The 27587-nt window shown below is 38.4% G+C and overlaps 1 protein-coding gene across 1 annotated transcript in view; it reads right to left on the bottom strand.

The window, feature by feature from the left end:
- LOC127632373 (ataxin-7-like) overlaps positions 1-27587 on the bottom strand; it is a 46352-nt gene that overhangs the window by 5228 nt on the left and 13537 nt on the right. Inside the window, exons 5-12 of the mRNA XM_052110928.1 lie at positions 15803-15907; positions 9442-9670; positions 8920-9194; positions 8684-8766; positions 6908-7176; positions 4630-4810; positions 2651-2772; positions 1503-2395 (exon numbers count right to left, since the gene is read on the bottom strand). Of these exons, the coding sequence (XP_051966888.1) occupies positions 1503-2395; positions 2651-2772; positions 4630-4810; positions 6908-7176; positions 8684-8766; positions 8920-9194; positions 9442-9670; positions 15803-15907 (2157 nt within the window). The remainder of the gene's footprint in view (positions 1-1502; positions 2396-2650; positions 2773-4629; positions 4811-6907; positions 7177-8683; positions 8767-8919; positions 9195-9441; positions 9671-15802; positions 15908-27587) is intronic.

Raw genomic sequence — 27587 nt, 5'->3', positions numbered from 1 at the left:
TCTACAAATCTAATTTCAAACATTTAAGCATATGCCTTTTTAAGATCATGAGAAACATTTCAGGCAATTGTTTCAAAACTTTTGACCGGTAGTAAAATCTGAGTTACAGTGAGGCACTTGAAAATCATGAAAGTTATAGGGGCCAGCCCGTAAGTTACAATACGGTTACAAAAGTATAGGCACAAGACGGAAACAATATTTGTGTTTACATAATTTTTGTGTTATGAAATCGCTAACTAAATTTTTCTGTGTAAAGTTATATCCAATTTTACAAATTAATTGCCATGCTGATTTAATGCAGTAAACCTTGTAATCCCAGTTATTGATGATTTAAAGAACTTTACAGCTCAAATAATGTTTTAAAAGAAGAATTGATGCATGTGCTTTTATAAAACGGTAAGCTTCACATTTCTGCCTTTAAACCCTCTAAAATTTGGCAGAAAAGTTGCAACTTCCATTGCAAGTACCTCACTATAACCTTTTAAATATATATATTATTATTATTATTATTATCATCTTTGTGATAATTAACATTATGCTGCCATACATGGAGTTGATTGAGCTTCACTTGTATTGAACCCAGAGTACTACAGGACGAGTGGAGCAGATTTCGTCATCAGCAGAGTGCTCGATTACCGAACGCGCGCAACCAGATTTTTCAAACCACGCGTACTGTGAAAGGGCAGAAAGAGTATGCGCCTTAAATCATTTGCACAAATTAGTGGGTCCACAAGGGGGCGACACTCACAATTGAGCCGTTGCTGTCATGAAGAAGCACTAGAAGATGATGTAATCGCTGCTAGACAATGGGAGATGAATGTAGAAATGCACGTCAAGAGCGTGTGTGAGGAGGTCAGAAGATTTCTGCATTTGTATAACTTGAGGATGAAGGAATATCATAATGGACATCTTTATGAGTCTGAATTCCTGAAGAGAAATTGTCCAGTATCTCATAGCTGTCATGCTCCAATACTTCGGAAGGCTAGCGTTCGAATGTACGCAGACGCTAATCGCTTGCGTCAAAACCGAATTATACTTTGGGCTTAAGGCTCCTGAGATTTAAAACAGGCAGTATATTGGTTGTTCATATGCAATGTGATAAAGATGAGTTTTGATATGATTTTTGTTTTAATCCGTGGAACTTTATTAAGTAAAAATTAATGAATGAAATGTGTTATACATCTTTTTTGTTTGTTTAGAATTGTAATTAAATATAATATAGGGATCATTTATTGGATTGCATTTATACATCTAAAAAGGTATATGCCTTCTAAAAGATTTGTATTAAATTTACTTCCGATTTGTTATGTCTGCTTCTTCAAAATCTGAAATGATCTCATCATTTGGCAACAGGATGCTGAGGGCAGTAAATGCCATAAGAATTGCATTTCCTAAGATTTATTAAAAAAATAAATATACCAAAATTAAACAGAAACTGGATCGTAACTTCATAGAAATGAAACAGAAACTTGATTGACTCTGGATTAATTTTGATTATGCACCTGTGCTGTTGAGGCTACTTGAGCCAGGTGAGCCCTTCCTCCTTTTGGCTTCCAGGCGTGCATCTCTGTGGTGATCGCTGCTCTGGTGAATGAAAGGGCCGAGAGAGAGGGTGGAGTCGCTGCTGTTCATCACCACGCTCATTCGTTTAATAGACTCCGCCGGGCTTCCTGAGGGAGGACCACGCCCTGTCGACTCCTGCTTTAAACTCAGAGAGTTGGCCCTGCCTGGAGTGCAGTTTACCCCCACACTGTACACCCCACTGTGGGATGAAGACGTCGATGATGATGAGAATGAAGTTGGAGTGGAGGCAAGCGTGGTGTGGTACGTGCTCCCTAGGCTGCCCACATTTACTGCACAGTTCTTCTTAAAAGAGGAAGAAGATGATGAAGAAGATTCAGAGGTGTAAGTGCTATGGGAGGTCCACAGAGTGCTGTTTTTCCGTTTCTTGCCTGAACTGAGGCTACTGCTTCCACTACTGCCAACACTAACACCGCTATTAGTGTTGCCCTTGACGATAGAGTTACTTAGGCTGGAGGATGGCTCCCTCGCCCTAAAGGACTTTGTTCCAGATCTGGATTTGAGGGGTCGGTTGGAGCCCAGAGAGGGGAGCGAGGACGAGTGGGCTGAAGGCATCTGGGGTGATGAGGCGGACACTTGTCTAGACGTGCCAATGTAGGCGGGCTGCTCGGTGGTGGAGGCTTGTGGAGAAGAGCGGGCATTCAGGGTGGTGCCGTATGACAGGACAGGCTTGCTGTCATAGGGTGGTGGTGAGGACAAGCTGTGAAAGCCTGTGGAAATGGAGGAGGAGGAAGAGGAAGAGTGGGAGTTTGTGCTTGCCCTGTGGGAGGCTGTTAGTGTTGTTGAAGAGTTCTCCAACACCGAAGGGATTTTCCTACAGAGTAAAACATGAAATGACAATAATGTAACCTCTAAGATATTAATTGCAATCATCAGAAATATGGATGGAAGTGTAGACTACTACAGGATTACCCAACCCCCACAGCACCATCAGTAATGCTCAAGTACCCCTTCATCAACACAAAACCAAAGATGGGTACCAAAGGCTACTGTATATGTACTGTCTACAAATGATAAAAAACCAAATTATAGTTACATATTGTTAACATGCTTTTGAGGTCTCACTCACTTCCACCTTTGTGAGTTGACATGTTTGTCCAACATGGTGGTCAGAGCACACCGGACTTGATCCCACCGTCGGTCAAACGCATAACAACCTCTCCCAAACAATCGACTTCCAAAAGTGCAATACTGGTGAGAGACACAGAGAGAGAACTAAAAAACTGCATCAACAGCTTAGTTATTTAAAAGCTGAAAATAAATGTTCATAATGTTTATTTAGTACAAGTCATTTTCAAAGCAGGCAGTTGAGTCAATTACAAAAATTCACCATTTTAAGAAATAGCTCAGTCATTATTTAGCCATCTACACTCACCTAAAGGATTATTAGGAACACCTGTTCAATTTCTCATTAATGCAATTATCTAATCAACCAATCACATGGCAGTTGCTTCAATGCATTTAGGGGTGTGGTCCTGGTCAAGACAATCTCCTGAACTCCAAACTGAATGTCAGAATGGGAAAGAAAGGTGATTTAAGCAATTTTGAGCATGGCATGGTTGTTGGTGCCAGACGGGCCGGTCTGAGTATTTCACAATCTGCTCAGTTACTGGGATTTTCACGCACAACCATTTCTAGGGTTTACAAAGAATGGTGTGAAAAGTGAAAAACATCCAGTATGCAGCAGTCCTGTGGGCGAAAATGCCTTGTTGATGCTAGAGGTCAGAGGAGAATGGGCCGACTGATGCAAGCTGATAGAAGAGCAATTTTGCCTGAAATAACCACTCGTTACAACCGAGGTATGCAGCAAAGCATTTGTGAAGCCACAACACGCACAACCTTGAGGCGGATGGGCTACAACAGCAGAAGACCCCACCGGGTACCACTCATCTCCACTACAAATAGGAAAAAGAGGCTACGATTTGCAAGAGCTCACCAAAATTGGACAGTTGAAGACTGGAAAAAAGTTGCCTGGTCTGATGAGTCTCGATTTCTGTTGAGACATTCAGATGGTAGAGACAGAATTTGGTGTAAACAGAATGAGAACATGGATACATCATGCCTTGTTACCACTTGTGCAGGCTGGTGGTGGTGGTGTAATGGTGTGGGGGATGTTTTCTTGGCACACTTTAGGCCCCTTAGTGCCAATTGGGCATCGTTTAAATGCCACGGCCTACCTGAGCATTGTTTCTGACCATGTCCATCCCTTTATGGCCACCATGTACCCATCCTCTGATGGCTACTTCCAGCAGGATAATGCACCATGTCACAAAGCTCGAATCATTTCAAATTGGTTTCTTGAACATGACAATGAGTTCACTGTACTAAAATGGCCCCCACAGTCACCAGATCTCAACCCAATAGAGCATCTTTGGGATGTGGTGGAACGGGAGCTTCGTGCCCTGGATGTGCATCCCACAAATCTCCATCAACTGCAAGATTCTATCCTATCAATATGGGCCAACATTTCTAAAGAATGCTTTCAGCACCTTGTTGAATCAATGCCACGTAGAATTAAGGCAGTTCTGAAGGCGAAAGGGGGTCAAAAACAGTATTAGTATGGTGTTCCTAATAATCCTTTAGGTGAGTGTATACTGTTATTTAATTATTTTGTGGAACACTAAAACAAAATGTAGAAATGTTTTCACTCAGGTCATTTTCTTATGGCTCATTCAAACGAATCATTCACTCATACTTTTGAGCCAGATCAACAGGTTCATTGAAAAGAACAATTCAACTATCTGACTTGGAATATAGTTCACAAGTAATTTTGACTACTTTTATGGTGGTCAGCTGTGGTAATTATGCTCTACCGCTCTATGGAAACAATCTGCATGAAGACTGCTCAAATCATAATTTGTTTTTGTTCCACTGAAGCAAGCAATAAGCATTTTAAATTATAAGAGGGTAAGTAATGACAGAATTTTCAATTTTGGGTAAAACTATTCCTTTAAAACCCCATAAATGGACTAAATCTGTTCTCTTTCCAATCAGTGCCAAATAATGTACAAAACAACACTTTACAACCACAGGGTTTCATGAACTTACAGCAGTTGGTCGTGGGTGGTAACCTGAATAATGGCAGTCCAGTTTCTCTGTGCTCTCCTCTCTCTCCTCGTTCTCACCCTCATCGCTGGCCTCGGTACCGGCGGGGGCCGGATGAAAGTGGTGGGCCTGCTCGTGGGCAATAGCTGGGTCTCCTCCACTGTGAGAATTACTGCTGTTAAGTCTAAGAGAAAGCAGAGCACCATAAGACTTTTAGTTGGATGTTCACATTTTCTTCAACCCAATTAAAAAAAAAATAATGAAGATTATTAAGTTTACTAATGCAGGGGCTTTCAAACTGGGGTAAGGGGACCCTCATGGGGAAAGGGGCACTGGGGGTCCTTTGAGTACATTTGAGAACAACACAACAATAACACATTTTATACAAAAAGTATGTTTTTGGCCTGCCAAAGATCACATATTAAAATATTAAATGTGTTTTAGACAATTGTATCACTTTTACTTACAATTCTGATTTTCTGAATTCTGAATAATTGTACTTGAGTATAAATGTTTCTATTGACTTCCACATCACTACATTTTAAAGAGAAATGTAATACTTTTACTCCCATAAATTTCTCCCACCCTTTTGTAACTTTTGCAACTGAACATCAAAAAATAACAGCTGTATGTGTAAACTGTATGCGGATCAGAAATAGTGATGTCTGATTAGTGAAAGAATCATTTGAGTTGAAACTTTAACATATGATTCATTGATTCAAAAAAGATTCAAAAAGTGGTCTGAATGATTCATTTGCCGAATCACAAATTTGTACCAAAATCACAAGGAAGTGCGTGACAAACACTGCCTGTTGCGACGTCTCCAATGAAGAAGAGAAGAAAACGCTCATGTATATTTTAATCTGCTGTTTGACAGAATTAATTTGATAGGTTTTAGCTTAAACGTTAAGAATGATATGACATAATGATGAAAATGTGCAATCAGTCTTCAGCCTATCCAGGAGACCATATTCAAGTTTCAATTCTATATATGCAGTTAACGTTAACATTTAACCAAGATACAATGTGTATATAATGACCATATTTGCTCATGAAAAAGTCTAACAATAACATTTGCAAAACTCATTTAACCTGAAAAAGACAGTAACAAGGAAGATGTTCTGAATATGTGAATGGTGCTTGACTAAGCAAAACTATATTGTTCTGGGAGGTTGCTAAGGTGTTCTCAGTGCTTTTTGCAATTGCAGGTTGTTGCTATGCTGTTGCTGTGTTGTTTTATATGTTTGCAGCACATTGCTGTGCAATTGCTAAGCTGTTCTGTGTGGTTGCCAGGTTGTTGCTATGCTGTTGCTAAGTTGTTCTCTGTTTTTTTAGAACATTGCTAGGGTGGGTGGTTGCCGAGTGGATGCTTACTGGCCCAAATGAAGAGCCCACCCACAATCTCTATTATGGTCACTAATTATGGCTTAGTTCCTTCCTTCAATGTTCCAATGTTTTATGGACTTTTAGTTTTTTCTTAATATCAATCATTTGTAAAATCTGCATACAGACAACACATATCAGTTATGTTGTGGTTTATGCTGCATTGAAGTCCTCCTGGGAAGTTCGTACTTTCGAGGCCAGTAGTCGTAACTGTGATGTAATGTGCATTCAAGTGATTTTAGTAGGAAAGATTAGACCCGTTTTGCAATTTTCTAATTTTCTTTCTCTTTAACTTTTTTTTTTTTTTTTTTAGCACCAATAATACAAAACGAAAATTATTCACATAGATTAAGCATCAATTATAAGCCATCTTATTTTTCTTTTTATATTTTCTTCTTGTGCGGTCACATATACTTATGGTAAATGTTGTTTTGTTGCACAAGCCTGTCACCTCATAAACCAGCTAAATTAATTTTATGAGTCTTTCTGGCAAGCTTTATTCATCATCAGTGGTACAAAAATGCATACAAGCTATGCATTTACTTAAGTATTTTACTTTATTCATATTTTTACTTCAGTATTTTTATCATGATCTTCTTTAACTTTTACTTGAGTGAATTTCCATGAAGGTGTCTGTACTTTTACTTAAGTATAATGAATGGATCCTTTACAAAACACTGATAAATGTCAGAATTTTTTTAACAAGAGGGTCCCTCACAAGGGGATGGTCAAATTTAGGGATCTTGGCATCAAAAAGTTTGAAAAGCCCTTTTCTAGAGGACTGTAAACTACTACAATTGATTTCTAACAACGTATGGATTGTGGTGAACAAAATGTGTTGAAAAATTAAAGCAGCAGATTTAGAAAAAACAGGGGCAAAATGGAAGCAGCAACTCACCGTGAAAGTCCAGAATTATGAGGTTTGGGTTTGCTGAGGGGCAAAGGCTTGGAGGCATCGGTAGTGCCATTCCCAAGAGACATTGGGTGAGGGTCTTGTGAGAGGCGGGAAGGGGAAGGGTGAGGGTCCCTGAGAGGGGGTGCTGGGTGGGAGGGGTCCAACCTGAACTGCAGCTCCTTGTCACGTGCTTTGCTCTTGTGCTCAGCGAGAAGCGTGTCAAAGCGTTGCCGCCGACCGAGCACCGCCCTCCTCTGGCTTATGGAATGTGTCTGCAGAGACATGGGTTTCACACTTAGTTTCTCGATTAAATTAATAAATGAAACATACGGTTCACTCACATAGAAATGTGGACATTAAGCCATACAATCATGTTTTCCAATTAGGTATGCACAATATATACACTCACCTAAAGGATTATTAGGAACACCATACTAATACTGTGTTTGACCCCCTTTCGCCTTCAGAACTGCCTTAATTCTACGTGGCATTGATTCAACAAGGTGCTGAAAGCATTCTTTAGAAATGTTGGCCCATATTGATGGGATAGCATCTTGCAGTTGATGGAGATTTGTGGGATGCACATCCAGGGCACGAAGCTCCCGTTCCACCACATCCCAAAGATGCTCTATTGGGTTGAGATCTGGTGACTGTGGGGGCCATTTTAGTACAGTGAACTCATTGTCATGTTCAAGAAATCAATTTGAAATGATTCGAGCTTTGTGACATGGTGCATTATCCTGCTGGAAGTAGCCATCAGAGGATGGGTACATGGTGGCCATAAAGGGATGGACATGGTCAGAAACAATGCTCAGGTAGGCCGTGGCATTTAAACGATGCCCAATTGGCACTAAGGGGCCTAAAGTGTGCCAAGAAAACATCCCCCACACCATTACACCTACACCACCACCAGCCTGCACAAGTGGTAACAAGGCATGATGGATCCATGTTCTCATTCTGTTTACGACAAATTCTGACTCTACCATCTGAATGTCTCAACAGAAATCGAGACTCATCAGACCAGGCAACTTTTTTCCAGTCTTCAACTGTCCAATTTTGGTGAGCTCTTGCAAATTGTAGCCTCTTTTTCCTATTTGTAGTGGAGATGAGTGGTACCCGGTGGGGTCTTCTGCTGTTGTAGCCCATCCGCCTCAAGGTTGTGCGTGTTGTGGCTTCACAAATGCTTTGCTGCATACCTCGGTTGTAACGAGTGGTTATTTCAGGCAAAGTTGCTCTTCTATCAGCTTGAATCAGTCGGCCCATTCTCCTCTGACCTCTAGCATCAACAAGGCATTTTTGCCCACAGGACTGCCGCATACTGGATGTTTTTCCCTTTTCACACCATTCTTTGTAAACCCTAGAAATGGTTGTGCGTGAAAATCCCAGTAACTGAGCAGATTGTGAAATACTCAGACCGGCCCGTCTGGCACCAACAACCATGCAACGCTCAAAATTGCTTAAATCATCTTTCTTTCCCATTCTGACATTCAGTTTGGAGTTCAGGAGATTGTCTTGACCAGGACCACACCCCTAAATGCATTGAAGCAACTGCCATGTGATTGGTTGATTAGATAATTGCATTAATGAGAAATTGAACAGGTGTTCCTAATAATCCTTTAGGTGAGTGTATGTGTCCATACTGATTTTGGCCAATATTCATGTAATTTTTTTGTGTGATCATCGGCATCTTTCTAAAATTTCTATATTGATGCACAGTTCCAAAACCAACTCAAAGCATATTTCATTAGAGAATTGGATCACGTGAAGACGCTGACATACCTTGCATGTTAAGGATCTTGTGCATGGCTTACGTGCAGTAATATCCATAACCCCACAATGGATATCTGGATTAAACTCCCTTTCTAATTGAACAAGAAAATCACAGCAGAACACACAAAAGATCAGGAAACAGTCAAGATGAAGAAAAGTTTCTTGAAATGTTCCTTGACAAATTACAAACTCTAGCAGCAGCTGAAAATCAAGTTATGGTGCCATAAAGATCATGTTTCAATCACCTTGTCTTTTGTACAAGGGTCTTTTGCTACTGGCACTGCTGTTGTCCTGTTTCTTGTCAAGGGACGAGAGATGTCCCTTTCCATTGGGGATCTGGCCAGGGGCCATTTGTGGAGCCTTTGGTATGGAGGGGAAGTTAAGGCCTGGCTTCAGCTGAGAGCTGCTCACAGTATTGGAGGAAGAGGAAGAGGGGGAGGAAGTGGAGGCGGGCACATGGACGAGTTTGGCTGAAGAATCCACCTTTAGATGGACCTTCTCTTTGACTGCAGGTATTGGGCTGCAAGAAATATAAAATTTTAAAATTCCATTATGATAACAGCATTTTTTTTTAAAGTTGTCTGATGATAATTTAGTTACTAGTGTGCTCAAACTAATAAAAAAAATAAAAAACTATCTAAATAATAAAAAATCGGTGCTGTGAATTGGTTATCAGTCACTTGAACATATAAAAAAGAAATATTGGTTGTACAAAACAATATCGTCTGATCTCAAATCAAAACACACACACATCCACAAATACACACCTCTCATCTTGCAGCACCCTATAGGGGAAATGAGGCTTCCGGTGAGGCAGCTTCTCTTTGGCTGGTTTGAAGATTTTAGGGATGCTGCTGTTTGCGCTGGGGGGGCGTGTCAGTGCGCCTCCACTGACGCTTCCACCCCCGACTCCGCCCCCAATGCTAGCCTTATTCCGAGAGATTGCGAATGCAGAAGAGTTGGATGGGGGCTTGCTGCTGGAGCTGTGTCTTCTCTCTGTGTGAGGAGGATGTTGTTTGTTTTAACAATTTTTTTTACTCTTTGAATGCAGAGCATTTTGCCTTGAAAGGTGAAAAGTAAATAAACACATAATCAAAGATACAATAATAAGCACACACTCAAACAACAATTATGAACATAATTTTCTTGTGGTAGTCAGAGAACTGAACTGGGGTAAAACCCCACACACAGACTTTGTGAACAAGCTTCTACCAAGACCAGCATAGTTGTAGGCTAACTATACAACAATTGGTTGCCATGTGGCATGTGGAATTTGTGTGCCCCTAGTGGCATCTAACGTAATAACAGGGGCGGCTGTGGCTCAGGTGGTAGAGCGGATCGGCTACCAATCACAGGGTTGGTGGTTCGATTCCTGGCCCACACGACTCCACATGCCGAAGTGTCCTTGGGCAAGACACTGAACCCCAAGTTGCTCCCAATGGCAGGCTAGCGCCTTGCATGGCAGCTCTGTCACCATTGGTGTGTGAATGTGAGTGTGGATGGGTGATTGGGGCACAGTGTAAAGGGCTTAGGTAACCTCTAAGGTTATATTAGTGCAGACCATTTACCAATTCTACAAATTCTAGGGCTGTTGATTTAACGCGTTCATTTTGTGCGATTCATTCTCAGAAAAACACCCCACGACCTGTACCTAAATTCGGTAATCAGGGATGTTTCAACGATAGGAGCAATTCAAGCTTGATGTACCACCAAGCAGACAGCATATAGCCTTAATCACAGACAGGCTTTGCGCTCAAAGACAGCCAGACGGAGCATAACAGAATGCAGGGATTTTGAAACACATTTTTCAAAGTTTCAAACAACAAATAACTTGACATTTTGTGCTAAAAATACAGTGCTTATGACTAGTGGTGCTGAAACCCAATGAGACACGATGCGACCCAAGTGAAACGCTCTAAAAGTGTCCGTCTGACACATGAGTATAACAAACAATATTTTGACTTTAACACCACTTTTTGATTTGTCTAAATGCTTTGTGTCTGTTGATACTCTATATACAGCGATCAGCAACAACATTAAAACCATCTGCCTAATATTGTGTCGGTCCTCCTCGTGCCGCCAAAACATCGCCAACCTGCATCTCAGAGTGGTTATCTGAATTACTGTAGACCTTGTCAGTTTGAACCAGTCAGACCATTCTCTGTTGACCTCTCTCATCAACAACGCATTTCCTTCCACACAATTTTGGTTGGCACTGTATATATATATAATGTAATATATTTGAATGACCTGAATTATATATATATATATATATATATATATATATATATATATATATATATATATATATATATATTGTAAATTATTATATAATATATTATACATTATTTTAATTATTATATTCAAAATTACCTTTATTTTGTAGCCTTTCTCAGTAAATATCGATATGCAGTTAATTGCGATTAATTAAATCTAATCGTCCTAAAAAATACATACACTGCACTGCTAGGGTATTGAGGGTGATTCCCAAGGCCTTGCAATGTAGTTGCTAAGGTGTTCTGGGTGGTTTCAAGAACATTGCTAGGCAGTGGTTTACTATACCAACTAAGTCTTGATGATATTCATACATTTTTTTTCAAAACACTCCCCACCTTCCATTGGTCAGACAGGTGGACCCACCCTGAATTTGCAGCATTAGTTAATCAAGAAGTTGGCATGTCTGCTGTTCAATCACACAGAGCAACTTTTTAGAAGCACCACAGAGCCAGTGTTTAAAGTCTTCTGGGAAATTAACCTAAAATGGATTACTTAAAGTTGTTTCTTCATATAAACAGGTATGGTGAGACCATATTTGATGGCACAGGGAAAAACTCTAACTCTAATCTGGAACGAAAATGGTTTAAGATGTCAGCTAGATGAGCAGCCAGCTGGTATTCCTATATAGAGTAGTACTGCAATATTTATTTTAAAACTACCATCAGGTCTGGGCAGTCTGCCAGATCTTCTGACTGAAGGAGTGAACTGCTGCGCTGATTTAACACAAGCTCTGGCCTTTCCATACTTGCCTGTCAACAACACACAGACTCCTGCTGCTGCCACTCAACATTTGTCACAAAGCCCCTCCGGCAAAGAACAATAACCCTACAGCGCTTCTGAAGCATCTCACTTCATCGCTCTTAGGGATGGGTCGGTGATATGACAACATTTACTGTCCGACGGTAGAAACGTGTCAACCGTTAGAGATATTGCTTTATAGTTTATACTGTGGTGCACGGTCAAATTAAAATTAAAATCGTGAGTGTGATTATTGAATCAAAAAGGAGCGACTTAAATAAATATATAAAAAAAACACAAAACACGTTGTCATGAGCGTCGCGCGCTGAGAAAAGGTCTTTACTCAAGTTTCCCGCCAAAATAAAATTTTGATTTTACTGGAAGTGTGAAATTAGAGACATTACAACAGAAATATATTACTGTAATTATAATTTCTAGGGCTTAAAAATTTTACGTATTTAATTAGGGCTGGGACTTTTAACTTGTTATTTTCTGCAATTAATCATTTTTGTTTAACACTTTTAAATAATTTTGACGTAATTAATGCAGTATCTGTTTTTTTTACTACTTCCAGAAAATGATCATGATAGGAGAAAGGTGTCCAGAATTGTTTGCGGCTACTCAGACTTACAGGCTCCAATTAGGGTGGGGGTGGGCTTATGGCATCTGCTGCCTGCCAGGAACAAACCCAGGCTACTCATAGAGACTGAACAGCTGCCAGAGAAAATACAAGTTTTGAGATTTTAAATTCAAGGCTCCGATTAGGGTGGGGGCGGTGTTAGGGCATCTGCTGCCTGCCAGGAACAAACCCAGGCTACTTGTAGAGACTGAACAGCTGCCAGAGAAAATAAAAGTTTTGACATTTTAAACTTCAGCAAATTAAACTTCAGCATTCAATATGTTTTATATCTGTATGTGTAATGTCTAAAAATGCACTGAAATTCCTCTTGCCAATAAAGCTTGATATGAACTGAATCTGCCCATTTGATCATATTTAAAAAACAAAAAGAATTGTATTACATGCCCACTGATTTTATGGCATGTATAATACCTGAAAAATGTGTCTAATTAACTCTATCCGCCAAAAAAAACAAAAAGAAATTATGTTTTACATGTAGATATTTCAAACAAATGATGACTAGACAATTTCTTTCAGATAAAGTATACATTAAATATATTTGAGATGATTTTTTAATGTTTGTTTAACAAATCAATTTCACAGAAAATTGTGTGATTAATTTGTTAAAATATTTGAATCGATTCACAGCTCTAAATAATTTGAATAATTATATTTAAGCAATGTTTCACAAGCAAGAGTGTTTTGTAAGTATTCAATTTTCCATCTTGTTTTTATTTATACTTTTATTAGGGATGTAAATATTTGCACTTACAACAATTTGATAAGATTACCATTTATAACCTAACAATTCCAATGCACTGTATAATCTGAAATTTAGTCATGATTCGATTCGATTTTTTTTAAACAATTCATAATTACTTCCAAAAATATGCAGAAAAAAAATAAAAGTTCATACTGAACATTCTATATTTTGAAAGTAAACTCTGAAATCACTGCCTATTTCCTTTAAAGTGCATGTGACATTCACTATAAAGAGAGTGAGTGACGAGTGGCTGTATCCTATTCATGATTTAAAAACATTATGGAGAAATTACGCATTTTATGGCGATGTAAACAATATATATATATTAGACATTTGCCGATATTCAATAATAAGGTATATAGTGATAATTAGCATGCACAAAATTGTTATCTTTTTGTTATCAATATTGACTTTTGAAAGCCACCATGTCTCTACAAATTTTATATGGATTGATTTTTGCAAAGTTTCTTTCTTTGTGATCTTTTAATTTAAATAAGTACAAAACAAGTAACTAAATATTGTAGTTAAGAACAACATTAAAGTTTATTTATCTTTCAACCCATTTTGTAATTCAATGCAATACAGTGATAATACCATATACCACAGCAATTATCATGATAGGAAAATTTTATACCATCACATTCCTAATATATATATATATATATATATACACACACACACACACACACACACACACACACACACATACAGACACACAGGCGGCCAAAAGTTTGGAATAATGTACAGATTTTGCTGCTTCGGAAGGAAATTGGTACTTTAATTCACCAAAGTGGCATTCAACTGATCACTGATTTTTATAATTTAAAAATACATAATATTTTTATAATGTTGTAACATGTTGTTCCTTACTCCTTACAACAGTTTTTTTTTTAGCTCATTATGATTTATTAATCCTCATGTTGGATAAGCACTTGCCAGAACTAGATTCTTCCCTACACTATTAGTCAAGCACTTGAGCATTTAAAAGTTTCATGGTCTGTGTAGCTAATCTGCTCATTAATCTTTCAGTCTCTAGAATAAAAGAGTCCCAGTATTCATAAAAAAAAAACTCTTACTGAAAGAGTGAGTGATTGTGTAATGATCTCTGGAAAAGCTGCTGGCTCAGTCCGTGCACAATAAACAGATCATACTTAGGAATATTTGAGCATCAATGATGTATTGCAAAACTGAAATTGCTGAATAGGTTGTCAAGTGCACTGATGTTTTGCCGTTCCATAGAGAGGCTGCAACTCTTAGAATCGGCACAAATTCTTATTTTTTGGGTGCAATATGGTCACAGTTTTCAATCAAATAATATTTGTATTTTGAGTTTTAATAGGCCATGAACAGCTGTGTAATTAATATTTTATGGATGTTTGTGTACGCTAGGCAGGCAGTTTTACAACACCTCTGGTCACTTTGAGTGTAACTTAAGTATCTAAATTATAGGAATATATGTAAAAAAACAAATAATACTGCAAATACATATACTTAATAAAAATACTTGAAAAAGAACTGCATTATTATTATTACAAAGAACTTTGCAGTCAGGCTGCATGATTTGCTTGAAAAATCATACTGCAATTATTTTGACAAACAACACTGCGGACACAGACGCAAACCAAACACAGACGACCCCAGGAGTTGGTTAGGAGAGTGCACCATATCATGCCTTAAATATGACAAGAGTGCTACCCCAGAACTTTGAAACACACTGCATATGCAGACTATATACTGTCTTCATTTATTTAAAATCACAGCCTTTTGTGTTTTTGTTTTATCACATTAGGCCATACCACTATTTCTATTTTATGCAGCCCCCCTTTACAGTGTGCTACAAAACACCAAAGCATTTTGCCACTGGGTTTTGATGTCATTTTGTCTCCCCCTTGTGGTTAACGCTCATGTAATTAGTCAGAGTGCACCAACTATCATTATTTCAGAATTGAAAACAACAAACAAATTGACTCAGCATCAGGTAATGGGAACTTTCATTCAAGGTTAATTACTATGAAACATCTAATTGATTGGAGAGAGCAAGACCTTGACTGGGCCAAAGGTTTTCAAAACCAAAATAAGAACGAAACAGCTTAAAACAAAAATATGAAACAGACCTTGGACCTTATGAACACATATACATACACTGAAATAATACAATCTCATTCTCTTTTCTGGCACCACTTTTAACTTCTTTTACATTTCTTCTTGAAATTTAAAACATGAACAATATATAAGCAGCATTAACTTGTCAGTTTATATAAGATTGAATTTGTAACAATGACGCTGATTCAAGGTATCACAAACGCTACAGTGTTAAATAGTGTTAAACCACTGTTGACAGATTTATTGACTCAATAAATCCCCAATCAAACTCTCTCAGAAAAAAAATTCAAGGGTGATTTATTCTCAATTTATTCCTGAAATATTCTGACGTTGTGTGGTTGGTTTGGGCTAGATTGGATATACTGTAACTACACAGATGTGGACTAAAAAAAGCACATCAAATATTAACTTGAAGATAGTAAACAGAACTCTGGCGGTGGATATCAAAGGCTTGTGTTCATCCCTCTTCATGTTATGATAGTTGAGACAGAGCAGAGGTGAGGGCGGGAGGTAGGGATTACTGTCTTAATTCCCTTGAGTGATATAAGATTTTTCTTAATCACCTCCATTGAAGACAGTGAGGTAGAAAGAGAGGAACTCAACTGTAGATAACAAAAGATGGGCTTACCGTAGTGTGCTTGGAAGGCCTGGGGTTTGACTACCTGACTGCAGTGGCTACACATGACTAGATAGAAGTCATCCTGTGCCGGACACTGACCAAAGATGGGCATATCTGCAGAAACACACACACACCAGGTTTGTGTTAGCATTTGTTAACATTAACAAATTCCATGTTATTTGCTCACAGAACCCCGGGTTGGGGGGGGTCCTAAGGGGCAACATTGGCACCCTAAAACAGATTTGAAATGGGCTTTTTCCCCTTTATGAATAAATATTTTTAACCATATTAAAAACGGTGTGGCATCCATTCATCCATGTCAATAAAATCAGTTAATTGTAGTGAATCATTTATATGAACAATAATGACTGAAAATCATAAAATAAAAACAGAAAATCACAAAGGGGGCAAAAATGTAGTTTATATATAAATTTTTGTCACTTTGGCTGTAATTTCTTTGCCCAGAGCCCTGGTTAATTTCTGACCTTGCTTGTAACGCAGCATGTTGAGACAGTTCGAACACCACAGTTACACATGAGGCTATTTTCAACTTAATGGAAGAAGCCAGGCATTTTTTAATCAGTAAAATTCACAGTACAACAAAGAAATTAGCTAATTATAAAAAGCAGACAATGCATAAAACTCATGAAATCACAGTTTTTCGCTGGTCTTGACAAGAACATTGAAAAAACAATTTGGGTGCAAAGCAAAATCAGGCTTAAGGGCAAAAGTCCAGGTGTGCTGAACAGGTTTTGCTTAAACAGTTACAACCTTTCCCTGATGAAACATAGAAGTTTAAGGCCTTCCACGCTGTCAGCTTGTTAAGCATAGTCATTGTAAGATTGGTAGGATGCATCAATTTAAATACATTTTCTGTCAGCTGCTCACATACCAACAAAAGTCCTAAAATTGTTTTGTTTTTCCCCAAACCTTAGGTACACATGTTTCCACAGTGCACATCCTAAAAGTAATTGTTCACCCAAACATTCTCTCATCATTTAGCCAACTCACCCTCATGCCATCCCAGATGTGTTTGACTTTCTTATTTCTTAAGAATATTTCAGCTCTGTAGATTCATACAATGCAACTGAATGGTGACCAAAATTGTAAAGCTCTAAAAGCACATATAAAGGCAGAATAAAAGTAATCCATAAGACTCCAGTGGTTTAATCCATGTCTTCTGAAGCAATCCAAATGTTTTTGGGTGAGAACAGATAAAAATGAAACTTCTATTTCACCATAAATAACGACATCAGCAGTCTCCTTGGCGATCATGTTTTCAAGCTCAATTACACTTCCTAGGAACATCTAACACTCCGCGCATGAGTCAAGCACTAGGAGGTGTGTAATCAAGCTTGAAATCATTATCATGCCTAAAGACGTAGGTGTACAGTGAAAAAGGAGTTATATTTTGGTCTTCCCAGGCCATTCCGGGGATTTTGAAGCTCCTCGGCCTGTTTTCATAAGAAACAAATGTTCTCACCCAAAACTGATTGGATCGCTTCAGATAACATGGACTAAACCACTGAAGTCTCATGGATTACTTTTATGCTGCCTTTACATACTTTTTGGAGCTTCAAAGTTTTAGTCAGCATTCACTTGCATTGTATGGACTTGCAGAGCTGAAAAAAGTCACGAACATCTGGGATGGCATGAGGGTGAGTAAATGAAAGAATTTTCATTTTTGCGTGAACCATCCCTTTAATAATATTGTCTCTCCACTACACTGTCTGTTCAGTTTATCAAGTGCACAATTCAGGTAAGGCCACCCAGGACATTCCAGGGATGTTCAAGGAAAAGTGTCTAGGCAAGTTCACACGGAGCAAAGGGCCATTCACAGCAGAGGTACTCGCCTGTGTTTATTAGAAACAAATAAGTGATAAGGGATATCGAATTACAGAACCAGTCATTCCAAAGGTTGCCTTGGGAGGGGGTCTTTACTGAGTGAAGTTAATGGGAGAGTGGATGAGGAAAAGGGTAACTGAGGGGGAGAAAGTATGAGACTGAGATTGAAGATTAAGAGTGGTAGTTGTAAAGTTGTGAAATATCTGCAAGGCCGAAAGATTATAAACATGTCAGTGGAAGCAAGCCGTACAGTATGGCATTTGGCTTTCAAGATTCGTGTTCTCAGAAAGTGCTCTGATTTGACTGCAGTGCTTGTGGAAAACCCACACCACACAAATAACAGCAGAACTAAAAGTAGATGAAAGCAGCAAAAAAAGAAAACAAATATGTACATAAAAAAAATGGATCGTAGTCCTAGCTGTTTACCAAGGTTTAATGTGGCCCTTGTTCCAAATGCAAACTACCCGTTTGGTACATTTTACATTGCCTAATGCTTTACCTGACTATACTGTGTGATTGACAGCAACATGCATATGATGATTTAAAAAAACTAATAATAATAATTATATGCTGACCTGGGAAACAACATTATTTGTTTAAGGGCAACACATTCAAATTATCTGTGCAATTTGCAAGAGCATCACTGTGTTCAGAAACAACCCACACGCATGTCATTTCTATACACAATAAAACCTACAGTGCTACTTTGAGGCTAATAATACTACAAGATCAATTAATCAACATGGTTTTTAAATTTTGGTTTGGTCAAAACCATGTCTTAGTAGTTGACACACATACTCCATTTATATAGAGCCAAGGTGCTCATATGGGAAATAGAGATTCGATTCCAGCTTGCATCTTGTCCAGATCCGATTCTCCCACTCTCACCTCAATAATTTCCGGTTTCTCATATGCTTTGCTGTGAATAAAACTGACAAAATAGAATATGGGTTTGATATTAGAAGTAGATGTACTGACAATATATTTTGACAGTTAATAACTTGTAACACCCATTATAATCACTTTATATACACCCTAAACCAAAGCCATATATGGGCACTAAGAGTTATTTTCATGTCCTTTTGTTTGAGAGCCAGGAGGTTAATTAGTGTGAGTGATTAAGTGAGTGTGGCAAGCAGGAGGACATGGCCGGCACTGAATCAGCTGATCAGCGGGAGAGTGAGATAAGGGGCGGCCGGAGGTGCCGGTTCGAGAGAGATCTCGAGAGCATGCGGCCGCACTGCACATTTGTTTATGTTGGTTTTAAGTTTACCATTAAACTTTGTTTACTGTTCAGCCGGTCCCTGCCTCCTCCTTGCCCATCCACATACTGTTACAGTGAGAAAAAAAGAAGCAGCACTGTGCTTGGCATTTGACTGCTACTCCTTCACACAGAGACACAAGGACACTCACAAAACATCTCAAAACTAATCAGCTTCACCTTGCAGCTGTGCTGCTCTCAAGTAAACACTGACTGTCTGGAAATCGGAATACTACACTCTTTTAGAATTCGCAAAAGATTAATGTCAAGTAGTTAATCAGGAGTGTTGTTAATGCAATTGAAAAAAATAAACTAAATTAATCAAGAAAAAAATGATTTACTCATCTTCATGATGGCTGAAAACAGTATGACTTCTAACCTCAGTCAGCATTCAATTTCACTGCGTCCTTTTTCTCATACAATGAAAGTATGGAAAGATGAAGGAGAGTAAATGATGACAGAACTTAAAAGGTTTTGATTCCCAGCTGTCCTAAGATGAGGCAGTTACAAACAATCTGGTCATCTTATCATGCCTTATATGGACAGTGATAACATGTCAATTCACTTTATTAAGCAATCAGTATTAGTATTGTGCATGGACAGTTGACATTTGGTTACCGTTCAACGGACCACTTTTTGAATACCAAATCACTATTCGGTTATTCTACACCAGGCCTGGTTCTTGCCAGCTATGGGAGAGTGGGCTGGCAGATATCCTGGGTGGGCAATTGTGGGGATAAATTGGAAAGTAAATATTTAAATACAGATCATGATTCTCCCATTATTCTGAATAGACAACTAAACAAAACATGTCATTTACTAGAGTTTCTGAAAAATGTTTAATTACTGCAGTCTATTTAAAATATTTCATTAATTTGAATTATGTTTTTTTAATCGGTTTGAATGAATGATTCAATGACTCTCATAAAGACTTCACTGGTTTCGTTACAGGATAAATCAGTGTTTTTGAACAAATCCCTTGAATGAATAATTCAATAACAAACACATTTTTTAACAGTCACTTGTTTAACAGTCACTGGTGTAACAATGTAATTGATACAATTGTTATTTAAATCGTGAAATTACTTCCAAAAGGAGATTTACTCTATTTTGATCACTACTGTAGACATCAGTGTTTATATCCGAACTATAAACCGTTATCCCTGTACATCTGTGATCATTTGAATTATTGTAACAAAGAAATAATGATACTGTGTGGTTGAAAAGACTATTAGTGAAACTGTTTCACATGACAACTGATCATTTTGAATGTTCACTGTGATCCTAATCGTACTTTAGATAGATAGATAGATGATTGGATTATATTACATTGTATTGAGTTTATAGAAAACAAATAGAAAAATTGTTTTGAGGAGATACTACTTAAATGATCCAATATAATCTACAGCATCAGTCTCCTGTTTTTTTCTAGCAAAAGTCCTAGCAAATTCATCCATATCTAAGGTACTAGTGTTGGACTTCTCATGGGCCAATATCATTAAATTACTCTTTCTTTGGTGTAACATACAGTGACGAAAAGGGGTCAGAACCCATGACAGAGTTGAAAAGGAACTCTCACATGATGCTGAGGACACCCCAATGAAAAGGGCAGTTGCATACAGTTGCATACCCCCAGCAGAGGGGAGAGAGAGAGTCTGGGTCTGGAAGCCTATTGTGAAGCTAAAGTTTATTGTGAAGCTGACGTGTTGTGGCACCCCTGTAAAAGCCAATAAAAGCTCACATACCTGAGTTGAAGGAACCTGTTTTCCTGTGTCCTCCTTGAAGTCGTTACACATACAATTTATGTAGCTCTGAAAATGCATCTTTGTAGCTTTGCAAGTGTTTGCACAAAGTTGACAGGTCTGTTTCATCAGGAAATTGTTTTGTAAGCACAGGTTTGGCAACAAGAATTTAATTTGCCAGACTTACACTATCTGCAGTGCCAGCAAGCAAATGTAGAGGGCTCAAATAATGTGGCATCTAGAAATGCACTAGACGTTGGCACAAGGCAAGATACGGCTTTCATCAAGTCAACATTTTTTGTGGAAAATCTATTTTCCATTTCAACAATGGCCCTGTCAAGAATAAAAAGCAAGGATCTCTTCAGAGACTGACTGTGGAGTATTGTAGAATTATCACAGTCAGAGTGGCCCACTGTGGAATACACACTGTCATCTAGTTGTGTATTCAGTGTTCTTCTTCTCTTGGAAGAGTGTAAATCACCACATGTCATAAACTCATCTCTGCGAATTGCCTTTAGGGACTCTCAGGATGCACTGACAACCTCACCAGCTTTACACATATCCACTGTCTAAGACTGGAGAATAGCATTAGCTGGTTTCAGGACACCAGGTACCCGGACTAGAAATGTCCCTGTTTCAAAAAAATGTGTGCCTTTTGATTTGGATCAAAGGCCTGCTGCCTCAGTGCTCAGATCAGTGGTGGCAAAATCATTCTCTGCAATGTTTGAGAGGATGCTGAGAAGAATGTCTTCATTCACAATAATGCACCTTGTCATATCATAATGGCTTGTCCATCGAAGTTCCAATAATTGTTTAAGACAAGGACATCATACTTCTCAGCCACGTAGTGGTGATGGAAAAAGTTGTATAGGGAACTGGCAAAGTCAAAAAACTTTTTCCCAAATGGATCACACTGGATGGCATGCAAAACTGCTAAATGTTGCTGCTGGTTATAACAACGAATGTAACCACACCTCCAATGCTTTTCACATAATATCTGTTTTTTCCAACTGCATTTTGTCCACTAGCATGCAGTCTATAGTTTTGCCAGACGCCTCCTAACATTTTAATTCTTAGAATGCATGTGACAGTGGCTGGATGCATGTTTCTGCATGTTGCGTTCCAGTGCTGCTTTCCAATTGGTATAACCATGCGAGGAAAAAACGACATCTCTCTCATTAGCGACACCAAATTTACGACATGGGAAACAGAATCATGCGTCCTGCAAAACACTGTATTCAAGCCATGGACGTGCATGGTACCATCCAGCATTAAATGGCCATGATATGGACCCAAATGCATGTTTGGGGTAGCTATTTAATATTGGCTGGGATGGTGCATTTAAATTTAGGTCCAGTATTTCGCTGCCACCAGCATCGTGATTTTGGGGGGCAGCTGGGGATTTATTTCTGAAGCGGGAGTTTGTGAAATAACAGTGCCACTAACAGACTTCCTTATAAGCACCAAAAATCTATGCATTGCACGCAAATACTTCTGCTTGTTAATGTTATCGCTTGTGTCATGTCTGTCAGAATCTGCTTCTCCACTACTAAAGAGTCGTGAGTGTGGAGTGAAGTTGCTTTCAGCCAATAATAACACAGAAACATACTGCAATTTTCTGGTTTTATTTTTTGATTGGTTGGGGCAGTCTACAGCCCTCTCTCAAACTTCTCAACACACAGCCCACCTCAGATTTTAACCAATGCACAAACAGTAAAAAATAAAAGATTAATGCTGTATTTGCCTAAATTCTGCCCATGCCTAGATGCGGCCCTGTTCTACACATGCAGTAGCAGTCTCCAACCAAACCCGAACTTCACGAGTTCCGACAAAACAGATTTTACCAATGGGTTTGGGTCAGTTTTTCAGATTAGAGCAAGTTAGGGCTGTTCAAACATGATTTTCTGTATGTCTGCACTGTTTTTCTATGTACTGTGTTGTTTTTCATTCATTGTAGGGATGTTAATGATAAGTCGAAAATCGATTAATTGTCATTAATAATTAAATCAAATAAGCTTATCGATCTTCAATTAATTAATTTCAGGACAAATGTACAGTAATCATGACAGTAGATGTAGATACAAGGGTGACTATATTGCACTCTGCATTGCCATTATCCTGTTCACATAAGAAAGACGATGCACAGATCAAAGAGATGAAGCAGGCTCAATGTAAACAATGTTGGAGCGTCATAAATTATCATGAACCTTTTCTGCCCACACCATGATAGAAAACAAGCACTTGATGTCCTTGTTTTATCCCAACCTACAATTACGTCAGCGATCGCCGGGAAAGCATGAAGGTACATTCAGTTGACATCACGCTATCACCAGAGAAGCAGTAGCCATGTCATGTACTGTGTTTATGCAGCGTGTTATGATTTGACTTAATTTGTAATAAAAATCTTAAGTCCAAAGATCCGTAATATCCCACAATCCACTATGTGAAGTTTTAATTAAATCAAATACAAGGGGGCCTGGGTAGCTCAGCGAGAATTGATGCTGACTACCACCCCTGGAGTCGTGAGTTCGAATCCAGGGTGTGCTGAGTGACTCCAGCCACGTCTTCTAAGCAACCAAATTGGTCGGTTGCTAGGAAGGGTAGAGTCCCATTGGGTAACCTCATTGTGGTCACGATTAGTCGTTCTCGCTCTCAATGGGGTGTGTGATTAGATGTGTGTGGATTGCTTGAGAAAGCATGAGCCTCCACATGCGGGAGTCTCTGCAGTGTCATACACAGCGAGCCATGTGATAAAATGCGTGGATGACTGAGACTTGTCCTCTGCCACCCAGATTGAGGTGGGTAACCACGCCACCACAAGGACCTACTAAGTAGTGGGATTATAAAAAATAAAAAAAGAACTCAAATACAAATGATATATCTTATGTATCTTAAAAGAGAAGTTACTGCTTTCATTAACACTAATTAAACAATTCCCTGCTGTGTTTTGAATAAGTTGCAAAAAAGTGACTTAATGTGAATGTTACACCTTTAAACTTAATTCTAGGTTCTTTTCACCAAGCAAAGTTACAGCGCTTGATAAACATAGCTTTTTCCTTTTTGCTCTGGTATGTTACTTTAAGTACAATAATTAGACAAGTTCAATGCCATTTGATGTTAAACCATTGAAAATCAAAGCACCCTGAAGAGGATTTTTAAGTGCAGCAGTGTAACTCCACGCACATGACCACTTGCGTTTGCTGCCTCACAGAAATGTGAACCTGCCAGGTCAGAGTGCTTATATAGGCAGTGACAGTTTGATTATTTTAGCTTGACTTTAATGTGAGATTTTATCAAATGAAGATCTATGTATTGTGCTATTTAGGCTCATAGGTCACTGTGCACTTAATTTGCTGCTATTCTAAGTAGAGTCTGAGGAAATTCCACTGCCATAAACATTCCTTATTCACGTGACTCGACTCCTGATGAAATAAACCTTATTAACCATTTGTGAAACCTCCAGTGACTAATGATGAATGCACATCCTCACACGCTTAAATTAGGCAAATAAAAATTAAAACTAACATGACACATGCAATTTGCATCTTAGCTGCTTAAATTATTGGTCCACACAAAGTAAATAATAATACTTGACTTCAATATTATCATATTCCATGTTCAAACTTAATAACAGCCGATTTTGACTGAAAAAGTTCCTTACTTTCAAAATAAATGCCAAGACATGATTTTAGAAGTACTACATCATTTTTTTCGCATATCTTTTCACAGTAATCTATGCCCTGCAGTGGTTGAGACAGGATCCTGCTCATCCTGTTAGCAATTGCACTTGAAATTAATAAAATGTATTGGCAATTGGATTTTGTGCGATTTCTTCGTGAAAAGTTTAAATCGACCAACAGTAGATGCAGGGGTATTGGGTCTTATTAAATCTTACATGATAACAATGACTGAGATCCTTGAAATATAATAAATTATGAAAAATCCTCAGCTTTTCTGATCCACCAATCCAATTTAAAGAAGCCCAAAATCTCAATAATCTGCTGGAGCCGAGTGTTTGTAAACAGTAACTTCATTTACAAGCAGGTATTTGGGCATGTTGAGATTATCGGCAATTCTACTTACAGACAGTAACTGTCTAAGGACAGGTAAGGAGAAGGCGGGAACCAGCTGAACAGTAAACATTAACTTTAATGATATAAATGAACTTAAACAACATAAAAAATAAGGACACAAACACACATGCAACACGCCGACGTGCGTCTCTCTCTCTCGAACCGGCGTCTCCGGCCTCCCCTTATCTCGCACTCCCGCTGATCAGCTGATTCATCGCCAGCCGTGCTCAATCACGGCCCAGCCACACCCTCCTCCTCATCACACAGACTTATTAGTTGACAGTGGACGTTTTCTGTTTTTAAAACATTTTGTAGAGAATTCTGAGTAAAAATGTGTATAATACATGATAAAATTATGAATATATATATATATATACACACACACACACACACACACACACAGAGTAGATATAAATGTGACTATGGGCTGTCAGGCTCCAAAAATGAAATCAATTAAACTACATGAACTACAGTCCAAGTCTTCTGAACCCATATGATTACTTTGTGCATTTAACATTCTGAAATGAATGTTATTATCAACATCCCTCAATCTGGCAAAAGGCAATGTGATGATTTTTCAAATTTTTCCTGTTGTGTTCCGCGGAAGAAAAACATTCAGATTTTGAGCACTATCAGGGTGAGTAGATAATGAAAGAATTTTCCTGTTTGGGTAAACACTCCTTTAACAAAGAAAACAAACCTCTCAAGTAAGTTAGCAATCCTCCGGGTATCTATCCTAACATTAGAGAACATCATGCTTATGACTGCTTATCATGATATGCTTTCTCAATTAGAGCTGGGTTGACATGACATGAAAACCATGTTCAAGTGTCTCTTAATTGTGCATCTTAGGTGAGAGCAATTGAAGGAGAGGACAGATAGAATGTGCTAAGAGAGAGAATGGAGATGTAGATGGAAGAGAGGGAAAACAAAAATGGAGGGAGAAAAGAGGTAGAGAAAAAGAGAGAGACTATGAGCAGATTTCTTTGGCCATCGCCTTCATTGTCATTGATAAACGATCTAGGTAGAGAAGCTCTTGCATGGAGCAAGCACACATTCGCAGCTTTAACTCCACGCTTGACTTGTCTGCGTCTCCTCCCTACTCTCTTTTCCTCATCTGATGATGAACTGCAAGATCTTCACCACACAGCCCTCTGTTCAGTCACGTTTCACTGATCACCATACAGGAGTTGTGCAAGTGTGTGGAAGAGAAGGTTTCACAGTGATTATATGTGTGTTGGTGGAAAAGAAGCTTGTGGGGGTACGAAATGTCAGACTGTGTTGGTCTAGGCACATTTTTGGTTTGATAATCACTTCAACTAATACAGCCATTTTCCAAAACAGGGTTGCTGTTCCCTAATTTGGCCCAATGCCAAGGTTCACCACAGAACAACTGACTATGCCCTGGCCCCTTAAACCTCACCACATAGTTTTTAAAACTGAAATGAATCATTCTGCCTGGACAAATAGAAAAGCAAGATTGCATTAAACTCTATTGTTCCCACTATAGTCGAAAATGCCGTCTACAATGGAAGTATCTGATGGATAACAATGGACAGCCTCTTCTGTCATGTATTTGTCACGTTCAAGCTGCCTTATATTCCTTGTTCCACTGAAATAAAATTATTATATAAAAAATGATCTTATTTGTTAAGTAATTGCTGAAGGAATTTTTGTTATATATTTATTGGGCTTTCAATCGATTAAAATTTTTATTAAATGAATAATATAATATAACATAATTTGCGATTTAATCACATACTACGGGTGCACAGATCGATCGGCCACCTATCTAAATCATCTGATCTTATTCTTAAATATGTAATCGGCCGAACGTTCTTAAGGGCCTAAATTTAAGTTCTGAACACACGGAAAATCACACACTGCTACTACTCTAATAAACAAGCGCGTGATCAACCTAAAGCATGACACTGCGGCCAATTGAGGGTGGGATAGTGGCAAATAACTAAGCATTTACAAATTTACACTTTCAGACATGATGTAATTTGGATGAAAATGCTGGTTTGTTTTAAAAATGTGCAAGAATTACATGTGTATGAATTGTAAGGAGCTTACCCCCGCCCAGGATGGGACATAAACTGGTGATGATGGGGTGGAAGGGAATGGAAACAATGCAAGTACGCAAACAATGAGAAGGATGTGAAGGCTTATGAAGCGGAGGCTGTATTTTGATTGGATGAGATGCTTGAAAGAAAAAATCCTGAGATATTCCTGCAAGAACTACACTTAAAACTTCCATATCTCTCTTGTTTTTGAACGCATCTCTGCGGTGTTATGCTCTCGTGGTGTTTACTGATTGTCAGTATGCCACAATGATATTTGCTAGTGATAACAGAAGTAGTGGTCAACAAATATGGGTTTTTTAATGGCCAATGCCAATATTCAGAGGGCAGGGAGGCTGATAGGCCGATACAATTCTGATATATAACGCAATTTAATATAGTAAATAACAAACAAGATAATAATAATAAAAAAAAAAAACACTCTTATTTAGCACTATATTTACTCAATTTCACACTAAACTTTGTAGAAAATAATCTAAAAAGATAATATTGTGTTTTAAATGGTAGATGGCAGTTTCTTCTGATTTCTGTTTAGTCATAAAATATTTGTAAGTTATTTGCATGAAGAAATTGTTAATATATTAGGAAGACGGAAATAACAGCACACATTGTAGTCAATCAATCACGGCATGTCCACGTAAGCGATTGCATTTTCTAAAAAAATACAGAATCAAACCAATTGTACATACAGTATGTAGTGAATAAGACATTTACTTATAGCACACGTGAAGCGATTTTACCTTGAAGTTGTACCAGTGACTGTTTAGTGGAGACGGGCCACATCTATTA

The sequence above is a fragment of the Xyrauchen texanus genome, chromosome 39, assembly GCF_025860055.1.
Source record: "Xyrauchen texanus isolate HMW12.3.18 chromosome 39, RBS_HiC_50CHRs, whole genome shotgun sequence".
Taxonomy (NCBI): Eukaryota; Metazoa; Chordata; class Actinopteri; order Cypriniformes; family Catostomidae; genus Xyrauchen; species Xyrauchen texanus.
This window is presented reverse-complemented; position numbering and strand designations above follow the sequence as displayed.